This window comes from Periplaneta americana, chromosome 9 (genome assembly GCF_040183065.1).
Source record: "Periplaneta americana isolate PAMFEO1 chromosome 9, P.americana_PAMFEO1_priV1, whole genome shotgun sequence".
Lineage (NCBI taxonomy): Eukaryota > Metazoa > Arthropoda > Insecta > Blattodea > Blattidae > Periplaneta > Periplaneta americana.
The window spans coordinates 35,083,173-35,108,448 of NC_091125.1; the positions used below are offsets into that span (position 1 = coordinate 35,083,173).

At 34.1% G+C, this 25,276-nt stretch overlaps 2 protein-coding genes across 2 annotated transcripts; one reads left to right on the forward strand and one right to left on the reverse strand.

Moving 5' to 3' along the window:
* Nucleotides 1-288: 288 nt before the first annotated feature.
* Nucleotides 289-3,273, reverse strand: LOC138705640 (uncharacterized). Its single transcript, XM_069834230.1, has 2 exons — nucleotides 3,156-3,273; nucleotides 289-931 (listed from the first exon to the last, which is right to left on the reverse strand). The coding sequence occupies exons 1-2, from the start codon at nucleotides 3,235-3,237 to the stop codon at nucleotides 348-350; spliced, it is 666 nt and encodes a 221-aa protein (XP_069690331.1). The 5' UTR covers nucleotides 3,238-3,273; the 3' UTR covers nucleotides 289-347.
* Nucleotides 3,274-16,170: 12,897 nt separating this feature from the next.
* LOC138705641 (uncharacterized) lies at nucleotides 16,171-19,775 on the forward strand. The gene is made up of 2 exons (XM_069834231.1): nucleotides 16,171-16,299; nucleotides 19,135-19,775. The coding sequence occupies exons 1-2, from the start codon at nucleotides 16,215-16,217 to the stop codon at nucleotides 19,725-19,727; spliced, it is 678 nt and encodes a 225-aa protein (XP_069690332.1). The 5' UTR covers nucleotides 16,171-16,214; the 3' UTR covers nucleotides 19,728-19,775.
* Nucleotides 19,776-25,276: the final 5,501 nt, after the last annotated feature.

The window sequence follows — 25,276 nt, forward strand, 5'->3', positions numbered from 1 at the left end:
TAAACCACTGATCCAAAGTATTTTATGTGAAGGGTAGAGATAAAATCAAATTATGGTTTATTTAACGACGCTCGCAACTGCCGAGGTTATATCAACGTCGCCGGTGTGCCGGAATTTTGTCCCGCAGAAATTATTTTACGTGCCAGTAAATGTACTGACATGAGCCTGTCACATTAAAGCAAGTGCAACATAATTTTAATTTAATATCAATTAAGCCGCTATCTAATGACTTTGTTTCGTAGCTTTTGACATGGGCATCAATCAGATTTTGGAAATAATAGACAAAAATTGCATCAACTCTTTATTTGTTTATGATCATTTCAATACATCTGTTGAAGCTTTTGTATCTAGTTGTTGTTGATCAGAGACTTCTCGGTAACTTCCAGACTGCCCAGTCTCAAAATCCCATCTATGTCCAGGGCGTCGAATTCCTCTTTGTCCTGGATAGCTACATAGGGCACGTGGCGGTTGCTGGTAGCCCTGATCATGTTGTTCAACTTCATTCCCTCCGGGATCTCCACCCTGGTCACCGGCTGTTCTCGGAGGCGCTTGAGAGCCGGGTTGCTGTTCAAGGATGGGGCGTGGAGGATGAGGGCGATCTTCTCAGCTCCTGCCTTCAACTGCTCGTGGATGGCGCGCGTGCTGGGGTTCTCTGCGAGGGACGAGAGTCCGCGCTCCAGGAAGTGAACCACGACGCCTTCCTTGCCCTCGGGATTGGCCTTCGTCAACACAACTATTGCCTTGTTGGAAATTTCTCGAAGGTTGTTCTCTGGGCTGGACGCCATTCCCCACTGAGAACCAGCTCGCAGAGCTTCGATGTTAAGTGGGCTGATATGGGCGCCGAACATGTTGTCAAGGAGGAGGTGATACAGTGGGGATTCACCCAGCACGTTGCGGATATCCGACCAAGGAGCATATTGCTCTGCGAAACCTGCAACAAAGTTCACTTCACTAATAAAATTGATCAGGAGAAACACAAATTGAATTTTGAGTTCTGAGTAATGATTTTTAACTCAACATGTCATTCCTCCTGGGATATAGAGCAATCTACCAAATTATTGAGCATTTAACTTGCGATATACTCTAAGCTGCTAATTATAAATAATTCCCCGGACTGAGAACAGTAATGAAGGTAATGGTGGTATTGACAGTTGTTATAGTAGTGATGGTTGTAGTAATTGAGGTGATCGTCCTCTTTTCTTGTCTTTTCAAGTATTATCTCTCCTTCCCCTCTCTTTTTCTCTCATTTATTTTCTTTTTTGCTTCCTTTTCCCTCCAAGCTTTCCAAAATCCTTCACTCTTAATACCACTGTTGCCTATTTCTTTTTTCATTCTGCAGTTATTGATGACTTTCTTCTCATACTCTAACTCATCTCATGAGATCATCGTCATTTGTACTATTTTTTTATATTTTTTTTTATTCAGTACATTTGAATTAAAGTGAAATTATAATGGCAGGCAGAATAATTATCTCATCCCTCCATGTTAATTATTGTACCAGTGCACTTTATTTGAACCTGTACCCAGCTTTGAAGCCGTTAGCTCTGTGAACTCACAGTATATTTAATTTCCCTGTTATAAGGTTTAGGTTTTACTAAAATATTGACAATTTATTTATAGATAAAAGAAAAGCCTGGAAATTTTATCCTGTTATTCACTTCTTATAAATGATAATAGTATATAAGTCTGCCTATTTAAGGGGGAAACTTTGTTCATTTTCAGTCAAAAATCACACTTTGTTTCTGTGAAAATGAATGACCAATCTCTAATTTATATGTTGAGCAAGTTTCAGTACTCTGCGTCGCTTGGCAGCTTAAGAATTACGCCATATTTAAATGGCTGCACCCTTGAACTTGAATTCCATGCAGACCTTACAAGGTGTTTTCTCACACTTTTTCAGCATATTTCTTCATGTTAAAGTAAAGTGCAAAGGCTAGTACAATTTTGATGGTAGAAACATGTAATTAATTGTATATCTTTTTCTAGTGGGTTATTTTGCGACGCTTTATCAGCTACTGTGGTTATCTAGTGTCTGAATGATATGAAGGCGATAATACCAGCGAAATGAGTCCAGGATCCAGCACCGAAAGTTACCCAGCATTTGCTCTTAATGGGTTGAGGGAAAATTCCGGAAAAATCTCAACGAGGTAACTTGTCCCAACCAGGATTTGAATCCAGGCCCACTTTTTTCACGGTCAGACATTCTAACTGTTACTACACAGCAGTGGACAGTTATATGTTCTATTGCGTGTTTTTATACGAGTACAGCGAGATTTTTTCATAAACTAAATACATTCGAAATTAAAAAATAAACATGTCTCGTCGATAGTAAAAATTTAAATTTTAACGTTGCATATTTATAAAACAATTTTCTCTATTTATATATGCAAATTTAAAATTCTGGATACTTAGACCTAGTTCCTTTCCAATCATATCACAGATGCTATAAATAAGTGTCATGTAAGGGACTTAGGCTACAGTTTGTAAGAGGAGACAGATTTTGAAAATATGCAATTATTTCTTGACTTTGAATAACTCAACCATTCATATGATTATAATAAAACTTACTTGCAAGGCACTTATAGCAAGGACAAAGTATATACAAAGTATGAAGACTCTACCTAAAATAAATTGTATATTATGGAGATTTCACCCATGATCACTCTTAAACATTCAGAAATTATCTTCAGGAAGCTTATATTCCCACATAAGCTAAGTATTACTGGTACGACTAAATATATCTTGTAAATTTTTTAGTGTTTCTATTTTACAATCGAAAGTGCCTCGCTTTAACCTGGGAAATATTTCACGCTTATGCAGTTTAAAGAAGTGAGGTCTAATTTAGGTTACAAATATTCTACATTCCAAAAATCTTTTCGTATAGAATCAGGTTATTTAAATTTTAAATTCTTTCAAATCACAGTCTTCAACTAGTTTTAATTCTACTCACAGAATTAAAGGTCAATATCTGCCATATTCTATAAAATTTCCAATAAATAAAATGTATACATGATCAGATTTTACCAGGATATTTCGGTTTTTACAATCATCCTCCATTACCACATTATCATTATTTCACCATTTCTACATAGCCTACATGAATGAACTCCTCAATTTGAAAGTATTGCTTACATGAAGATATGCCTATCACTTACCGTAAATAGGCAACTTATGGCGAGCTGGAATTTGGGAGGCTGCTGCCATTCCCAGAGCCAATAGAAGGATCGCGCACCTCATGTTGTCCGTGTGTCTGCACTGAAAGAAATGATGCCAGTCATAGCACTCATCTTCTTTATATACTATCTCCAGCTACAACAATTGTAACCACAAGCTCTTCTGTTTTTCGCTATACAAACTTTCGTAGGCTAAGTGCCAACGCGTTATGAATGGGAAAACCTATAGCAGCTATTATGAACATTATCACTATATTTTGTAAATTACTGCCAATGACTTTATTATGAGCCTGTTTTCCTACCAAGGACAAGTAGGCTTAAAGGTAATATAGCGTCTGCGACTAGTTTTCGTATGATAAATTATATATATATATATATATATATATATATATATATATATATATATATATATATATATATATATATATATATAATTTGAACTGGTAATGGAAATTACGGGAAAACGGCTGGACGAATTTCAATAAATGACCCCTCAATTTGAAGCTTGGAACTCAAAGTTTTTCGGAAAAGTAGTAGTTTTCAGTGAAATGTCAATTTTTAAACATAATTTTCCAATTTTCCAAAATCCATCTGTTGTCAGTTTTGAGAACTAATTTTATTGAATCACGGCCGACTTCATTGAATTTCAAAACAAAACACACACTACAATAAACAATAGGCTATTACACGAAGGCCATGGCAGGATTGCCGACATACTTAGAGCTCAATTCAATTTGTTATTAAAAATTGATTCTGCAGTGTATAATTTTCTGAGTACAGCTGTGTATTGGATATTCAAATCTACGAAACTTGAGGTGGTTTGATGACATTATTACCATTACAAATTAAATATTATTATAGTTAATATCATGATGCATATATTTTTCATTAATTGTATTCAATATTGATGCTATATTGATGACATGAAAGTGAAGCGTTTTGAGGTTATGTAAGTAAATGTAGAGAATATCTTAATTTAGATCTTCATTTCTATAATTTACTGAGTGGCTGCTATATATAACTACAAATCTTAAGTAAGATAATAATATTGTTATTAAAAATCAAATATTTTTATACTTGTATTAACCAGTGGGGTTGGGTTTTTTCATATACTTAATGGCGGTGTAGTGTAGATATTGATATGTGTCATTGTCTTCAGTACTGGCTCGAGAGAGCGCAAAAATTACAGTTCCTAAGGAAAGATCAAAAGGTATTACTTACTGATAAAATAAGAGGCCTAGAAAATTGTGTAGTCTCCAGATCATTTCAGTTAGATCTCTTAGTAGAATAAAATGATACATTTCAAGTTCTACATGCAGCAGCTATACGAAAATGCTGTTGTTCGAATTCTTAGCAAACCCGACATTTTATTAACTTTTGCCTACAAACCACAATGACCTGAAATAGCTACTGCTATCGTCCTGACATTGATACTTGCTTTTTCGCGTTGAAACTCAAAAACTGAAGTTGGATAGGTTCAAGAAAAAGTATTTGGCCTAAAAAAATCCATTCAGAGGGAGTATGTTTCATTATTATGGAAGCAAATAACTATCAAATAGACAAGTATTCTTCATTGAAAATAAATCTGAAAAATTTTTATTTGAACGTCTAACAAACTTAGTTTGCAGCAGCATTTGCTGCACAAGCCACTAGTATATATATAATACTGTGAATGAGTTTTTATTATTTATTTAGAGATGTCTGTTATTTGCAAACGCAAATTTCTGCACATTTAAATGATTAAACTAAAATGCTTTCAATAATTTATTATCAACAGTAATCTCACTAGAGATTTTGATTTATCTGGAGAAAATCAAAACAAGAGTGGGATTTAATTGACTATTATGCGATTAGAAGAAAGTATATAAAGATTAGAAGAAATAAAGGATTTTAGTACAATAAAATAGATATTAGTTGACTTACTAGAATTCTATTTCACTAATGTTAGCTTCACCAAAACGTTTGAACGGAGCCGCCATTTTCAGTCGACTATCTATGAGGAAAACAAATTACGATCGCAAAGCATGTTTTATAATGCCGTAAAGAATTGCAGTTTGAAATGTGGTCAAACAAAGAAACAAATGATAGGGGGCTGATAAAAACAAACAAATGCTAGGTAAATGATCAAATTAAACAAATGCTAGGGAAGTGACAAAATTATAGCCATAAGCAGCCATGATTGGATGAAACACGTCCATTCGCACCGTTTTATTGGTCAAAAGTAGTATGACGTAGTAAAAGTGTAATAGTAGTCATAATAAACTACTGTACCCTCTTAAACTGACTGAGCATATTGGGAATTAAATCAATGGCTTTCCCCAAACACTCTATGAAATGTTTTATATAAAACAATTTTTATCTCGGAAAGAAAGTTAAAACCAGCAAAATTGCATTAAACGTTTTAGTTTGAAATACTGGTATCTCACAGAATAACCTTCTGAAATTCTTGAAGTTATTACGGTTCACTTTGTATATTACAATATGTATGTATTGTATGTATTTATTTACACTGCAAGTGGGCATGCACCCGGTGGCAGTGGTATACACAGTATAAACAATACACAATAAAGATATGATAAGCAATATTTACAATACACAATACAATTATACAATACACAATAGGCCTACAATTTTATACACAATACAATAATAATACACAATATAATTTAACACAATAATAATAAAACATAAATAAAATACCTAATTTTACATTACAACCTACATTATTATGTATAGGCCCTACATAAGTTTCAATAGTCTTTCACTTTACTCTCATCTCAGTCACTGTAGTGGCACTATGAGGCATTTCACTGACACTTTAGGACACATTTCACTGACACTATAGAACACATTTCATTGACGCTATAAATTATCACTGATCGGAACTGTTCACTGCACTGTAAAACCATAAATTCACTGACTCACCTCGCTTCATTGATACAACAGTTCAAATAAGTCAAATAATTACACCCTTACGCATACTGTACTTATAAACAGAACTACATTTAAACTAAACATTTCTACACGCTATTTTTAAATAATTTACAATTCAAACCAAGGAAGTAACTCGTCAGGCTAAATAAATACATGTCACCTTAAAAAATTAAATGTTAAATGTCGCCTTAATTTTAATTTGCACTTTATACACAACTTTTTAACTTATTCTTCAATCTCCTTAAGGAAGGACAGCCCTCAAAGACCGCTGCAGGTAGGTCATTCCAATCATTTACAGTTCTATTTAAAGATGAGAATTTACCTACATCCGTTTTCTGTTTCCTACATTTGATTTTAAAATCATGATTGTTCCTACCATAGTACGTTGGCTTTTCTAACCGAGCCGTTATGTCTACCCATGCTTTCTGACCTAGATGTGCTCTATACAATGATGTTATTCTAGTTTTTCTACGTCTGTTTTCCAAAGTTTCCCATTTAAGTTCTTTTATCGTTACGTTTCCATCTTCTCTTTTACCTGTAACAAATTTAGCTGCCCTATACTGGATTCTTTCTAAGGAATTTATCTGATATATTCTATAGGGATCCCAACATGTAGTTCCGTATTCCATTAACGGTCGCACTAACGTGAGATATGCTATTTCCCTCGATTTGGGGCTAGCCTTTCTCAAGATTCTCATAATAAAGTGAAGTGCCCTCCATGCTTTACCAGTAACATTATCAACATGCTCTCCCCAAGAAAGTTTGGAGTTTAAATACACTCCTAGATATTTACAACATTGTTCTTGCGGAATTACAACACCACTGAATTCGTAATTAAGACTAGTTTCCTCTCGGGTTTTAAATAATGTTATAGATTTACTTTTAGAACCATTTACTTTCATCCTATGCATTAACGCCCAGTTATAAATTTTATTCAAGTCTGTTTGAATAGCATCTACATCTGAATTATTTCTAATCTTTCTATAGATAATGCAGTCATCTGCAAATAGCCTCACATTTGATGTAATATTCTGGCATAGGTCATTTACGTATATTATAAAGAGTAATGGACCCAGAACGCTGCCCTGTGGCACCCCTGAACTTATATTTCCAATTTCCGATATTTCATGACCTACTCTAACTCTCTGGGTTCTACCTTTTAAGAATTCTTGGATCCATAGCACCACTCTTTTATCTATTCCTAGCCTACTTAACTTATCTATTAATATGTCATGTGGCACCAAATCAAATGCTTTCGAAAAATCAATCACAACTGCATCGATTCTTCCGCCTCTATCTACCTCTTCAGCGGGATAAAATTATGCTTTTGATATATGTTGTTTGGAAACATTGGCATTGTCAAGATCAGTTAAAAATTAAGATCTACTTAATTTGGATTTATTACTTGGAGTTCCGTGATATATTTTCTCAGAGAATTAACTAAATAAAGGAGTAATAGCTCAATTTCACGAGTACTAATGAAGATATAAAATTGCATGTTAATATTACAAACTGAATGTTAAGCACATGGGAATTAACTACAGTTTCGAACTGATTGTATAATACAATTTACAAAGAAAAATATGTTTGAGATAACCAAATAAATTACGGCTGCATAATTCGAAGAAGTCTGAAGAGACATGGTGTAGAAGATGATGATGATGAGTATAAAAATATTGCTTACTATTACCGTAAATATTTTTCTTCTGTATTGAATTACACGGAATAAAGTGTACGAAAATTAAATGTATGAGTAAATTTCTCATTCACTCACAGGTTTCTGCCCAAAGACAAGTCTTTCACTGCAAACCCAGCATTCTCGAATTTTTCCTATTTTCTTCCTTCTCCTTATTCTCCGCATAATTTGATTCATAAATCTTAATGTTGTCTATCATCTGATATCGTCTCCAACTCCGAATTGTTATTCCATTCACCATTCCTTCCAGTGCATCCTTCAGTAGACAGTTCCTTCTCATACAGTAGGCCAACCATTTCCTTTTTCCATTCCTGAACAGTTTCAGCATCTTTCTTTCTTCACCCACTCTTTCCAGCACAGCTTCATTTCTTATTCTGCCTGTCCAATTCACAAGCTTCATTGTTCTCCGTATGCACATTTAAAATACTTCTAGTCGCTTCTGTTCACTTCTTCGTAATGTCAAAGTTTCTGCCCCACACAATGCCAAACTCCACATAAAGCACTTCACTAGTCTAGTCCTAATTTTTTTAGAGGTCTGCAGTATATGGTCCTTCTTCTATTAAAAGCTTCCTTTGCCATCCCTTAGTATCGTCTCCTCCTTGCCTAAAATAAGTGATGGAGCCTTGCACGAACTGCACCATTTGATTTTCTGTACTGAGGACGCTGGTCTTTTCTAAGCGATGTTTCCTATCTTTCATAAATGAGGCAGTACAGCAAGTGGACAGCTTTAAATACTTGGGGTATACTATAAACAGTAACATGAGCTGCTGCCAGAAAGTCAAAAGGAGGATAGCAATGGCCAAGAAAGCTTTTAATAGAAGAAGGAGTATTTTCTGCGGATCTCTGAAAAAAAGAACTAAGGAAGAGACTAGTGAAGTGCTTTGAATGGAGTGTGGCATTGTATGGGGGCAGAAACAAGGACGTTACAACGAAGTAAAGAGAAGCGAATAGAAGCATTTGAAATGTGGATATAGAGAAGAATGGAACAGTGAAGTGGACAGACAGAATAAGAAATGAAGCTGTATTGGAAAGAGTGGGTGAAGAAAGAATTAGGCCTATACTGAAACTGATGAGGAAGAGGAAAAGAAATTGGTTGGGTAAATGGCTGAGAAGAAACTCCTACTGAAAGATGCACTGGAAGGAATGGTGAACGGTAGAAGAGTTCAGAGTAGAAAAAGATATCAGGTGATAGACGGCATTAAGATAGATGGATCATAATATGAGGAAATGAAGAGGAAGGTAGAAAATAGGAAAGATTGGAGAAAGCTGGGTTTTGCAGTGAAAGACCTGCTCTTCAGCATAACACTAAATGAATGAGTGAATGAAATAAACTTAAAATAAAGAAATAAATAACAAAAAGTATAGATTTATACAATACATATTAAAATTGCCTAAGTATTTGTTGCGAATGAATGCGCCTTTAATTCCATTTCAAATATATAACTAAAACAAAAAATAAATTAAATAAACAAAATGTTTGTGTAATCGATGAAACTATAGGGAAATCAGACTTCATTTAAAGTAAACTCGATACAGATGGAAAGATCATTGGACCTAAGACGCATATTGATGATGATGGCAGTGGTGATATGGTGTAGTATCAGGAGCAGCATAGTAGTAGTAGTAGTAGTAGTAGTAGTAGTAGTAGTAGTAGTAGTAGTAGTAACTGTTGTTTACGTATAGTATTAAATCTGTTCCCTTTGTTAAGAAACTGCAAGTTGACTCAGACGCGGGAAAAGTTTTGCGATAGGGAGAGGAATAGTTTTAACGTTAGCTAATCAAACGAGTTTGTTAATTAATTTCTAATGCTGATCCATCACAGGATTATTGAAACTGTCAAGCAGTTCGGCACTTCCTACTGCCACGTGAACTACATTCATTTAATCAGTTTGCCGACAGTCGTAACTTGACTCTGCCCATGCAATCACTTTAAAGTTACTTGGGCTCGTGGCAGCTGAGAGTTCGTAAGGATGGGTAAAAGTATTAGAATGATTAATGGGAAAATTTTTATGCCATTACCGTGTTCTGGTTTCATGTTATCTCCACACTCGTGATTTTATCCTCCCTTACTGTTCTTCCACTTAGCACTGTGTACAATTATGACTAAAAATAGTCTGCCCTAATGTTTGACTTTGTACCCTGTGCAAACAATAGTGTTATTGACTTTCAAGTCAAGGTTACCGGACGAGCTTCGGAAACTAATCTGTAGAAAACACCAGGTATATTATTAATAGGGATCAACAACTTCTTAAGTCATATCTTGACTACAGACAATTTATGTACAAGACACATAATTAGTAGGTATATTTTGATATGCTTGGATATCCGAACGACTATGGCCTTCTGTTCAGATGACATATTGTGTAACTCCGACAAATTTTACACCTATTTATTAGTTCCTCGCTTCACACTTTTAGCATCCCACCACAACCGTGATACACGTTCACAGCATAACCTTGTTCTATCAATTCCATATCTTCAAACATCTCTCTATTCTGCTTCCTTCACAACAGACACAGCCCGTTCCTGGAATTCCTTGTCACAGGAAATCAGGAGCAGTCGGAGTCTAAAATCTTTTAAGTACACTCTACTTAGATATGTTTTTATTGAACACAACTAGATTCTTGCGAAAGTCTCTAAATAGTCATAAATTACCAAGTTGTTGTTTTTTTCCCTCTCTCTCCCTCTCCTTTTTTATTATCTTGATATAGATCTATTACTTAATCATTTGTGTCTGTTATGCCATATAGTACAATTTTGCCTTTCAACTTTTTATGTCTTGTAATCCACATGTATGTGTATATATATATATATATATATATATATATATATATATATTTCCCCTTATGTTATATAACTGATTTTGATTATATGTAATTTTCTATTTTATTTTATATTCTCCTTATATTATGTAACTGATCTTGACTATCTGTAATTTTCTACTATATTTTATGTAATTTCTAAGGCATCTTCTTTTGTGTTGTTTTGTAATCTATCACATAATTTTGTATTTCATGTACATTATTGAAACCTGGTTGAGTGGAAGAGATGGCCTTAACTCTGCCAGGCAAAATAAAACTACTACTACTACTACTACTACTACTACTACTACTACTACTACTACTACTACTACTACTACTACTACTACAAACCGAAGTGAACTTTATGACAAAGGTCACGATTTTTAGGTACACATATTTTTTGTAGGGTAAATCAGACATCGTGTGTGAAATGTTGCCTAAAGATGAGAAATGAGATTTTTTTCAGCACTTTCTCTCCCCCCCTCCCTTTTGTGTTCTCTATCCCTTTTTCGCTTTACTCTGTCCATAATCCCCTTTTCTACACTTTTACAGCTAATATTTTACACATTACATTTCATAATTTAATTTTTTCTTGAATTTCACTGCATTGTATTTTGCTATACGTTTCATAGCAGTGAACGCGGGTTTGAAGGCAAATCACACCTGCAACAATGGAAAATTTATTGGCTTGAGTTGCCTCCACTAGATCTGTCTGTCTGGAGCTACTATGTTTTGTAACCACTGGACACATACAGAGTGGAAGTAATATAGCCTGGAAAGGGCTAGGGTACACGTAAATTAATGAAAAAACTATATTACCTTTTGTGATTAAATGTACGGTTAATTAGAAAATTAAGTTTGAAGTTTCAGCAGTCCGGCAACATCGCCGCTAAAGCACTCTACTCGTGATACAGATGTAAGAGGTCAACGAACTCGGTGTGTCTCGGTAGGTGAGCTGCTCTCTGCCGAGACGTTGCCACTTCGCATCTTGCAATGGCTTAAATTTAGAAGTTTTTAAAATTAAAATTAACTTTACACAAAAACTGTGCACTCTATTGAAATACGCCAGACGGATAAATTATTCTTTATTAGATTTCCTATCAATATGGACAAAAATCACGATCCTACTCGCAATACTTACCGAATAAGAGATTGTTAAACATTTGGTAAAAAAAAGCATTCTTTAAAAAACCTGTGAACTTTTTACCATCAGTACATATATTATAGGTTTTGTTACATATGACGTGAGCTATTCGCTCTGGAAATCTACAAGGCTATTTCACGTCCACCCTGTATAATTATTAGATTGGCCATTCCCATTTTATGAAATGGCAACGTAGAAAGTGAGCAACCACCAGGTCTCCACTATAGAAAAGTTATTTTTGGTAACGACCGCTAGATGGAAACAGTTTCTCTATGCGATCCCATAAGGGTTATAACGTGATTCATTTCGCAGTCGCTAGATGGCAGCATAGTGAAATTGATAAAAGTGGTTGTCTTGAAAATCCATTAAGCTGATCAATCTGAGTGTTATAACGAACATTCCTTTTAATTTTGTTTGAATCTGTGGTCTCCTGTTAGTGAATCTAATTGCGTTGCTTAACAAGTTTAATACAAATTTCATGTCGAAGGTGTCCAAATCCTGATTGAAGTAGAATTTAATCGAAACTGATGGAACTGTTGTTGGATGCACTGTTTTCACAGATGAATGATATGTAACCTACCGAATACTGAATACAGTCTACAATAATTATAGAGACGTTAATTAAGAATGAGTTAATTTCATTTAGTTAAAGTAACAGAAGGAGGATTTTCCGAAATAGTTGAGTGAAACAGCAAATTTTTGTCCCTTTTTTCCATATTTTAGAAGCTTTTCTCCTTTTTTCCTATGAAAATTGCTTATAAATTTCGCTAGATTATGCGTTTCCACCTTCTTGTATTAATTCTGCTGGAATTTGATCGATACCTTGAGACTTGTACTTTTTCAGATTTTCCATCGCAATTTCGACTTCAGAAAGTGTAGGCTCAGATATAAATGACTCAGAAGTTTGTATTTGAATTTCGTCCAGATCATTTCTATTTGACCTATGTAGGCCTACATTTAGTAGTTGCCCAAAATAGTTTTTCCATCTGTTCAGAATTGAATGAGTATCCGCAAGCAAGCCTTTACCTCTGCCTGATATCCGTTATTAAATTCCTGTATGCCCTTATATAAATCTCTAATGTTTTTATTCTTACTATTTGTTTCTATCTCATTCAGTTTTTCCTTCAAGTAATCTCGTTTTTCTTTAATTCCTAACTTGCTTCCCGTCTTTCATTGAAATAAATATCTTTATTCGTCGCAACTGGATCCTGTAAGAATTTCAATTTTGCCTCTTTCCTTCTTTCTACTACCATGCAACAATCTTCATCAAACCATGTTTTGTTTTTTAGTTTCATAATAACCTATGCTCTGCTCAGCTGCAATTTTCATATTATCTCTGATATTTTTCCACACGCTATTACATCTAACTCCTCCTCAACTTAAGGATAATATTAAAATGGATTTGAGGGAGGTGGGATATGATGACAGAGACTGGATTAATCTTATACGGGAAAGGGACCGATGGCGGGCTTATGTGAGGACGACAATGAACCTGTGGGTTCCTTAAAAGTAATTTGTAAGTAAGTAAGTAGAAAAGTAAGTAAGTATTATTAAAATTAGTTACATAAGATGGTATAAAGGGAAACACACATATATAGCTTACAGATCTTGGAAATTGCTTGAGATAAACTCGACGATTATGTTTTATTTATTTATTTATTTATTTATTTATTTACTTATTTACTTATTTATTTATTTACTTATTTACTTATGTATGTATGTATTTATTTATTTGTTTGTTTATTTATTTATTTATTTATTTAGCTAATAAGCAAAGTGAGTACAAATTCAAAAGTAAACAACAAAAAATATTAATTTCTAGCCACTACCGTAAGAACCGGGCTCTTATACGGCGTGGTCTTAGCCAATAATATAACATTTACAAAGACAGTATACCAATAACAGATGCATAGAATTCATAATGAGAGTATAAACAAATTGAATTATATAGAAATTGCTTCAACTAGACTAGATACAGGGAGAGATCTACGAATATTGGACATATAAATAATATGCATTGACAATATAAACAAGCTAGTAAATAATATATAAATTACTTAATGAAGAATATAAGTAGGTTATAAGATTATATTATATTACAATATGTATTACATGGCGAGAACGTACTGTGTTAATAGATATGAAAAATTAAGTGAAATATCAAAAAGAGTAAAATATGTGTAATATAAAACAAATTATTTACAAATTTCCGCAATAAGGATATATTTCTAAGTAAAACAGACTTAAAGTTCTTTAGACTCCGACTACTCCGACTTACTCGTACAGGGAGCAGTAATAAATGCTGAATCAACTGAATGGCTTTAAATTCATTTTGAATAAGGAAGCTCGATCATGTTTGACTAGCAGTATAATCAATTTTTCAAATCCAGAGTTGTTATTGTTTTGATTTACCGACCTAATGTATGTGGATAGGCCGACGCTAATATACCGTCTTCAGCACACTGCTCTCCGATTTCCCTTCAAGTTCCACGCGCCCATCGTGTTGTACAATTTTACTGCATAGATTGCCTCGTTATTTGACACTAGAAGAAAGAGTGTTTGTGTGAAGAACATAGTATTATAATAAGTATGAATCTTCTTACCTGGTGTATACATGGTTTATTGCAAAAATTTCCGAATATTCGACCGTCGACGAGGCAGGCAGTACATAAGTACACAATAGTGGATAAAATTGCGAACACGCGGGCGGTATTAAACAAACAAAAAAACTCCCTAGAAACAGATCAGTTTTAACAAAGACTACATGATTATATTGGCGCTATTCTCGAACGTTCACCACGAAAATCTATAAGGAAATTAGCTCAACAAACTGGCGTTGCTGTATGTCTGCAAAAATGCAACATGTTTATTAAATTTTTAAAACCTTATCACTATTCCCCAGCGGAACAAGAGCGTTGATATTTCTAGTATAGGCCTATACTATAACCTAAGTTATAAGCTAAGTATGTTGTAGTTTAATTGCGTTCTTGCGATACTAATTTTGGCGGCCGCAACCGCAGTCCTACGAAACAAGTGTACAATGTTAAAAAAAAACCAAGTAATGAGAAGAAGGCAGGATACTTTACAACGACAAATGCAACGGAAAATGATCAATATAGGTTGTTGTAGCGTACAAGCAACTACGAAGATAAGTGAAGAAAGGAGTATAATTGTCATGTTCTGCTTAGTTATTTGAAGTAGGAACATTTTAAATAAAACAAAACTCTAAGATAAAAGGTGTTAGGCTATGTTATACGAAGCGGAATCTTAGACAGATATAATATACGGAAACATATTATTGGGTTCTGAAATGGACGTTTGGCGGATAGCAGCGAGAAAATCAAAAAGGGAAAACATTGAAGAGTGACTTTCCAAATGGTGCTAAGTCAAAAACATGATTTTTTATAAATGGAAATATCTTGAAGGTACTTAAAGGAGAGTTTTGCAGTTAAGACATTATGAAAAGTGAGTTTTTGATAGAATTTAGTTTTTGGACATTGATATCGTGCTAGGTAACAATGCTGTTAAACATTTTAATATTTTCCAAAATGTGCTAATTCATTTAACTTAACACACCTTAGAAAAAAATATTTTGAACTGTTAGTAATTATCTTTGTTTATTTGAACATTTTGCATTACATGTAAAACTGAAAGTAGGTAATGTCTTAATAATAATAATTTTAATATCACATGCACAATGACTTAGCACTGTTTGGAACATTTATACTACTGACTCAGCACACTTCGGAAAAAAAAAAACTGTGAGATTATGATGGGAATAACACGTAACATAACACCGTTTGGAAAGTTCCAAGTGTATTCCTGTATATATGTATGGAAAATAATAACGTTAACCTATAAAATAAAAAATCGTTTATAAATTGCTTAGCACCGTTTGGAAAATCACTCTTCAGTTAAGAATTAGAGAAATTATGGCTATAGAAAAGAATGTTATTGAAGTAATTGAAGAAGAAGATTAAAACTTGAACACGTGAAAAGGATAAACAATGGAAGGATACTGAATATGACGCTGGAGTGGATTGCGGAGGAGATGAAGAAAAGAGATAAACCAAGAGAACAATGACAATAGGAGAAGTGTGACTAGAAGAGATCGTACTGAAGTAGATGCTGTGGTTAGACATTTGTGGAGGAGCAAAATTTCTTTCGTGAAAGATATTTACTGTATTGTAGAAAAATCCTAAAAGAGAAAAATTATTATTATTATCATTATTATTATTATTATTATTATTATTATTATTATTATTATTATTATTAGAACAGTACGTTACTATATAACTTAAATGTTACAGTACTGACATGTTTTCTGTTGACGTATGGACTGCTGCAGCTATTCTTACAATGATGAAAAACATCTGTGGAGAAGATAGTGGGGACAACATGCTAGTATAAAAGGACGCCTCCACACTCTCTGTTCATTGACAGTGTTCTCGAGGAAACGCATCAACATGCACAGTTTCGTAGTATTCCTCTTGGCTTTGGGTCTGGTTTCGGCCAGTTCAGACGCCAATATCAGGAAACTCATGGTATATGGTAAGTTAATAAATACCCTTCATTACGTTCAGTATTATAGCATGGACTTTTCTGTTAAAAGTATAGAATACACTCTGAATTACACTGTCTGAACATGGTTTAAAGTATAACACAGTTATTATCGCCCATATAATATTTCATTATCATCATATTTTACATCTCCACCACCAACACAGCGTTGCCATCGATGTCGACGATGTCAAAATGATTTTTTCTTCCTCTTCCCTTAGAGAATAGAAATATCTCCGACTTGTATTTCATCTTGCATATATCAGACTCAGCAACCATTGTTGCCTTCCTTCTTTTTATGAGAGAATACTTTTTCCTGTATTTTTCCGTTATTCACTTTCATAATTTTTTTTTCAAATTTATTTTTAATTTCATTCCTACTTCGTTTTTTTTTTTTACTTTATCAACTTCCAGAAACTTTTATTCTGTTTATAAATTTAATATATATTGCCTTTTATCACCAATTAAATTGTGCTGGGAAGTAAACTCAACAGAATAGACTACATTAAATGTAATGTAATTTTATCGAAATTTATTATTGATATCAGTTCTTTACTATATTGAACATTGTATAGTAAGGCCAAATGGAATATTGAATGTATTATGCAGTAAAGGAATTGTATACTGTGGCAAAATCCATAGAGCTTAGAAGAAAATTAACAAAATAATTAATGAAAATCGCGGTTGAATATTAGAATTATCCGTAGTGCCAGCTCACACTAGCAAGTGAGAAAATCAACAAAGAATGATAATAAAATTAACCGAAAGACAATTATGATTTAGATATAAGAATAATAAATTAAAATTTGCTTTTTTATTCTTTTTTTCTATAGTCTATATGGAAATTTCCACTATGCCCTTTGGCTTTTTCATATTCAAGAACAGTAAATCTCACGAAACTGGTTGTTTTTCTACAGTACAATATCATGAATTTAACTTCCATATTTCACTTCAATAAAATATTACTGATGTACATGATATTTTATGTAACATTCATTATTAAATCTATATCATTCATTTCCATTCAAAGTTTTCTATCCAAGAGCAGGTCTTTCCCTGCAATCTCCAACCTTCCCTATTTTCTGCATTACTCTTAGGCTATACTCTTAGTATTCACATACAATCCGTATACCTTTATATTCTCTTATCATCTGATTTTTTTTCTACCCGAACTTTTCTCCCGTTCACTATTTCTTCTTGGGCATCCTTCACTGGGCAATTTCTTCTTAGCTATTGACCCCGCAAATTTATTCTTCTCTTCATGATCAGTTTCAACATTATTGTTTCTTTGTCCATTTTTTCTATTGACACAGCTTCATTTATTATTCTGGCTGTCGTTTCTCTTCACTTCATTGTAATGTCCATGTTTCTGCCCCAATTCTACACTCCACGCGAAGCACTTCACTAGTCTCTTCCTTAGCGTTTTTGCAGTACAGTATTATAATGTCTATATATTTACACGTGGTTCTACATTTATATCGTTGTCGTAGTCGTGCCAATCACGTTCATCGTTGTGAACAAGCTATGGAATATATCTTATAATATCTGTCGTGAAAACTCAAGATTTTTGTCATGACTTCTATATCCCGTCTTTATTCTCTCTTTAGTGCAATATTGCAAAGCCAGATTTTCTTAGTAAATTATGTTCGTTTGCTTTAGGTGTTGTTTCCATTTCTTGTGTTAGAGTTTTGTCTTAATTTTAGTATATGATATTATTTATTTGTCGATCCAATCTTGTGAAGTATAATAATGGTACTAGGAACCTTATCTGTAATGCATCTAGTTTATGCGCACACAACTCATTTACATATATTAAGAACTTTTGTCTTTGTTTCTAATGATATTATGTAATCTTAACCTCGTCTATATTGTGATATATTTTTCAATCTCCAGATACATTTAATTACTGTACTTCACTGATTTAGTTGTACTCTTCTATTTCTGTTCAACGATAAGAAATTTTCCAGATAATTAATTTCAGAAACTTATAAGAGAATATTACTTGATGCGCAACTCCAATTTTAAATTTAACTATTTTTTTTGTTGTAAAACACGTTTATATCAGTATCACACTTCTAATGGAATCTTTCTTTCCAGTAATGTAATCTCATGTTAATATAATTTGTTATTCTTTCTCACAATATTACTATTCTTTTTTGTTTAATATACCCTGTATATTTAATATCTGTTTAAACCCATCCTTGTTTTGTTGCATGATTATCTGATCTGTTGGAAAATGTAGGATATTTAAATATATTTATAACTATACTTACTCATGGCTTTTAAGGAACCCGGGGGTTCATTGCCCCCTTCACATAAGCCCGCCATCGGTCCCTATCCTGAGCAAGATTAATCCAGTCTCTACAATCATATCCCACCTCCCTCAAATCCATTTTTATATTATCCTCCCATCTACAACTCGGCCTCCCGAAAGGTCTTTTTCCTTCCGGCCTCCCAACTAACACTCAGTATGCATTTCTGTATTCGCCCATACGTGTTACATGCCCTGCCCATCTGAAACGTCTGGATTTAATGAATATTTAAAGCTATTTAGTTCAAAATTTAAAATCATTTTTTAATTTTAAGTTGTGACTTCCTCTATGAACTCGTATATTTTTAACTAGGTTTTTTACTTCTTGATTTGTTATAATATAATTTTTTAGTAATTAACATCCTCTTACACACCTTGTATATTTATGTATGTGTTTCTTCAAATATATGCAATTTAATAGTTGTGTATATGTAAATACATTAATAGTAAGAAATAGTTAAAATTTGAAATTGTAAAAAAAACTAATATCCTAATAATAATACATTTTGTTCCAGGTGCTCCTGCCTTAGGTATGGATTCCTTATCAATTGACGCACTTCTCCCACATTTGGGATTGGGATTGGGACTGGGACTGAGAGCCCCTTCCCTTTACAGCCCTCCACCCTCACTAAACCACCCAAATCCTCTTAGTGCCCTTTCCCTTGCACCTCACATGCATCCGGCTCCCTTAAACCTCCGCGACATATACAACACGCCAGTTATTGTAGTAGCGAAGGCAAGGGCAGATAGCGATGCCCTGAGCGCTTACGTGGTAGAACACGGTCTGTCCTCCCTGGCTGAGAACCCTCACACCCAGGAGCTGCACGAGCTTCTGCGAGCCGGTTCAGAGAAGTCAGCCATGGTCATCCCTCCCTCTGCGCTCCGCAACATCCAGGCCATCAACATCCTGAATGATCTGCCAGTAGAGAAGGTAGCCATTCCCGCTGGTATCAGGGGCAGCAAATTGATCCGCATCATCAACTCCCACGTGCCTCTTGTCCTCATCCACGAGAAAGAGGACGCCACCAATATTGGTGCAGAGAATCTCATCAGAATAGGAAGTCTGGAAGTTTCAGAAAGTAGAATCTCCGCACCACTCAGTGAATAAATCAAATGTATTATAATTAACAATTTGTGAATAAATATAAGACGACAATATATATCTTTTTATTTCAACTACCTTTCAATTTCCCAGTAGGTATACAAAGTACAAAGAGAACATGAGAACATGTCGTGATGCAATAAAATGTATTCGCACATCATACACCAATTTTCTCAACGTGGAAGGACAGTTTATGAAATAGGTCTATATTAGGCTTTTCAGGTCACTAATAATAATTATTTTTTCAGTGCATAATATATTCATAGAGGTGGAACCAAGCCTTGTCAGAGGAACATTATTGGTCTATTTCTTCGGCATCATTCAGAATTCACTCAGAAAATGTCATACGTACAGCATCAATCAGTTGAAGCTTATGTGCCACAGTTATTTTATACGGTTTTGATTTTAGCAATTACACTCTTGCAGAGAGACACAAGAAAACCTCTTTTGTTGTGAAAGGCGCTGAATAGATTTTCAGAACAACTTTCCAAGCTATGACCAAATATTGTCTCTTTCTTCGGTGTGAACGCTGTGTATTTGGTTTCTTAATCTGAAGACATTCGTTGCCTGAAATTTGTTATAAAGAGATAGTTGAAGGACCTGACCATTTACACTCGAGAATCTTTCTTCAAATCGACTTTGAATTTAACGAACCAACTCTGTTTACACATAAGCGTAATAAATAAATACGTGTTGTTCAGTAGAAAACTTATTCAGACCCATAAAACACTGCGGTTACATAAACAATAAACATTCAATTTTATTTCTAGTAGGCCTAAATGAAACGTCTCACTAAGTAGTCACTGCTTACTGACGCGACCTTGATTGGATGTCCACAAATGTGTGCCTGTCGATAACAAACACCATGAGCTGATTTGCACTCCAATGGCTCATCTTATTTAAGGAAATATTACATTATTGCTTCTACAGAAAATGATGTTTTTTGTGAGCCAAATTTGTACTTACAGTGTGACCTTGAAACAAGATAATGGATTAAAATAAATTGTGCATAAAAACTCATATAAAGGCGAAAAAGGTTAAAGTACACCAGTTAATTGTTTCAAACTAATTCAGTGTTCAAAACATAAGTAACACTGGATGAATCGTGAATGAGGGTAGGAAAATCAACCATACAATATAATAATGAGGCTTGACATTAGAAAGTACTAGCCCATGGATAGATACGTAAAATTTCTTAATGGGAAAAAATAAACTACTATAGAATAACTTCAAATAAAATCAATAAATACTCCCCTCAAAGGAACCAGATTCATGATTAAGCCACATCAGATAGCGAAAATAAATAAAATTTTGACTATAACCATAAAGAAAAGCTACGAGGAATGAAAATGGCAATGATGATGATGTTCACGATTGCATATTACGATGTTATTTTTATGAATTATGTCGTCTACCAGTATTTAGTTTTTCATTTGTATATATATATATATATATATATATATATATATATATATAATACATCTCTCAAAAATCTTTTGGCTCTGTATATTCCTGGGTCTTATTTTTAAAATTCCGAATACTGATTTTATGTGACCTACTTTTCAATTCATTTGCTCTGATGATATGTAGCATTATCCTAAGCAGTAAAGTCTGAAACTCATCTACCGATATCAGTTGGTTTTATAAGTGTGGGAAACAGTTTTATTATTGACACGGCTTGCCTCTTGTTTAATTAGAATAATTAGTATAAATAATTATAAATAACATATTTTTACCCTCCCGTCAAACGTACGATAGGGTCGATAGTCTCATGGGTGAGGTGGAACAAATGAAACACTGAGCATAAGTATTAAACTATCTGTTTACATTTATTAGATAACACTTCCGGTAATAAGAAACTAAACAAAATGGATGCAGGGGGAATAAAGTCAACTATAACTCTACTAATCCTTCGGGTCTGGCTTGCCAGTTACTCGTCACTCAACTGGCATTCCCCATTACACATAATAGCGACACAATCTGTAATAACAGATTATAAGTATAAGTTAATTTGTTGACAGTACTATACTTCTTGAATGCGGCAGGAAGTACCAATATGAAGGTAAACACAACTAATATAAAATATACCATTGACGAAATGCCAGCGGATACTTTAAACAAAAGTGAATTACATAATCCCCTGAATGAGATCAAATATACTTATATTACTTAAAAGAAACGTACAATTACTGATGTTGAAAAACCTGTTATGATCGTAGGCAGACCAGCCTCGAAACCAACCAACAATGGTCTCTCTCCAACATCATGCCACCATCATCACACAACTCTAACAATCCAGCTCGGCCACGCTTCCACACGTAGTTAGAGACTATCCCAGATCGAGTCCCGACTACAGCAGATCTTTCATCACAGATCACCGCCAAACAAAAACCCCAGCTCTTATTCTCTTCAAGCGTCGACCCAAGACTCTCCGCGTCCACCGCTCTTCACCGGAAAAAGACGCTAATAAATTAATAATGAGAACAGAGCCAATGAAATTCAAAAACCCATATCACGTTATAACTTAAATTCACTCCTTATACGTGAGAAGTAAGAGACATAAAATGGCGGATAGGACGCCATCTATGAGAAGTAAGAGTAACTAACAACAGAAAAATGACATGAATAAGGAAGAAAAAGAAAAAGAATGAAAGAAACACGGAGTGCCGAAACTAAAACGGCACATTATTACTATTATTATTATTATTATTATTATTATTATTATTATTATTATTATTATTATTATTATTATTATTATTATAGATCATATTGTTTTCATTTTTATAGAATAGTAAATTTATATATCTTCTCACCATTCGTGAGCTGCCACAAGGGACAAAGAGTACTTAACCATAGAAATTTTTACAAGTTAATAAAAAACCATTGATTTTGTTTTAACAGTGAAATTCGTACAAGTACATAACTGCAAATAATTTTTTTTTTTTTTTTTTTTTGAGATTAGTGAAAATATACCTATTTTTAGAAAGGTAAGTGTTACAAAAAAGTAAAGAATGCTACTGAACTTAGTTTGATTTCCAATATAGGTGATTCTTCAGGAGAGCAATTGATCCTTTCAATGCAGCTAAGGTTACAATCGGAATAATAGACGTAGGTATTCCAACTCTCTTAAACACATCTTTCATGAAGAGAGTAGCGGTACCTCTTGCTCCAACCAGAAGTCCGATTACTTCAAGCTCTTTTAGCTGGTATTTTTTTTGAGGTAATAGGGAATGGTAGGATTGTAGATATTCTTTTTTTCATTATCCACTTCTGCTGGCTGTTCCTCATCCGTTTCGAAACGAACAGTGGGATCAATTATGTACAGTCTACTGGATGAGATTTTTATGGCCATAAATTTATTGACGAAATTTTCAGGTTTGCTATACACCTTAATACGTAGCAATATGTCTCAGTATCTTTACCAATGTTTTAGTTCCAGGTTGACCACCACACGGTCAGCGGCCAGGGGTGGTGTGGCCTGGTTGGCAACGGAAAGTCAAAATATGTGTTTTCATGTGAAATAAAATTTAAAATATATGCTTAAGTAGCCTTGTCCGAAACTACGAGTTTTTATTACAGTGCAAATGAAATATATATTTACTGTACTTAAGAATCCTAGACCTATTGATCAGCTTCAGCACTATTCTTTCTTCACTGACTCTTTCTAGCACAGATTCATTTCTTATTCTTTCTGTCAATTTTACACGCTCCATTCTTCCCATATCCACATTTCAAATCCTTCTAGTCGCTTCTCTTCATTTCGTCGTAATGTCTTTGTTTCTGCCTCATACAATGCTAGACTCCACACAAAGCACTTCAGAAGTCTTTCCTTAGTTCTTTTTTCCAGAGGTCCGCAGAAGATGCTCCTTTTCCTATTAAAAGTTTTCTTTGCCATTGCTATCCTCTTTTTGACTTCCTGGCAGCAGCTCATGTTACTTCCTATAGTAAACTCCAACTATTTGAAGATGTTCTCTTGCTCTACTGCCTCATTTAGTATTCTCAAGTTTACCTCTTTATTTTTCTTCCGACAACCATGGTCTTCGTCTTGTTTGCATTTATCTTCATCCCATACTACTCACAGCTGTCATTTAGCACCAGTCGCATATACCTTAGTATCGTCTTCTCTTGTGATAAGAACACTATATCATCAGTAAATCTTATGTACTTTATTATTCTTCCTCCTACTATCACCTCTGTCATATTGTGAAAAACAATTCTTACCAAATCCTACAAGTAGATGTTGAACAGGGTAGGTGATAAAGAGCATCCTTGACGTACTCCTCTCCCTATTTCACTTCCTCTTCCTACACTGACTTTGATCGTTTCATATAAAGATTACTGAACATCCCCTTGTTTTTCCAATCCATAGGCTACCTATTTTCTTCAGGATATCCATCAGTTTGTTCCAATTCACTCTGTGAAACGCCTTTTCTAAGTCCACAAATACTATATACACTTCTTTATTCCTCTCCAGATATCTTTCGCCATTGTTCGTAGTAGTCCAATTGCGTGCCGGGTACCTTTTCCCTTCCTGAGGCCAAACTGTTCTTCCAACTGTCCTTTCTTCTTAAGGGATCTATCGCTTAGGGAAGTGAAGAATGATTCTAATTAGGTCTAATTATCTTAATTCCTGCATCAGGCATTTAGTTGTATATTTACGGAAAAGTGGATAGGTTATGAGATTTTCTTGTGTCTTTCGATTTATCCCACTAGTTGTTCTCATTTCACTACGAATCCTTAAACACACTCTCTGGAGACCCTCTTTAATGAAAATCATGTTAAACATATAATAACAAAGGACAAGCAAAATCATGAGAGTATTCACTGCTTTAAATAATAGATATACCCTAGTCTAAATCTTACGCGGTTTTATGAAAACATCAGTTATAAAAAGTCTCATGTATTCATGGCTTGGAGCGAAGCCGGGAATAGTAAATGTGTCTATACATTTTCTTTTATGTTGTACTGTAATACAAAAATGTGGTTTTATCGTACGTAAGAAATCGTTTGGAAGGGTCTTGACTTCAATATCTTAACTTCAACGACAACATCTAGACATGTCTCTTTCACTTGTCAGCAACAAGACGCTCACACTTCATAGTACGTCATCAGACTGAAGTTAGCATTTCTAGACTAGAAGTTGGAGTTCAAGAAATGGCAAATGAGTTTAACTTGACCTACATTTGAAGTATGAAAGCTGCATAAAACGTGAATATTTCCATGTAGATTTCTGTCATTGCTATTTGAGATGGTTCGAGATGAAATGTGCATTTAGTCTATGACGAAGATAAACAATTCTTAATAATAACACTTATAAAGTAAGTATCCACGTTAGAACCTGTACTGTACGATTTACTCCAGTTTTTTTTCAAATTTATTTACGTTAATGTTGATATGTTGATAATCGTAAGCATTCTAATATGATGACATAATATATAAACCGGGAACTTGGAAGTATAAAGGCGGTGTGCCAATCATCAGACTAATGCTATGACACATAAAAATTATCGTATGGAACTAATAAAGTAAAGTCACTTACCTACTTACAAATGGCT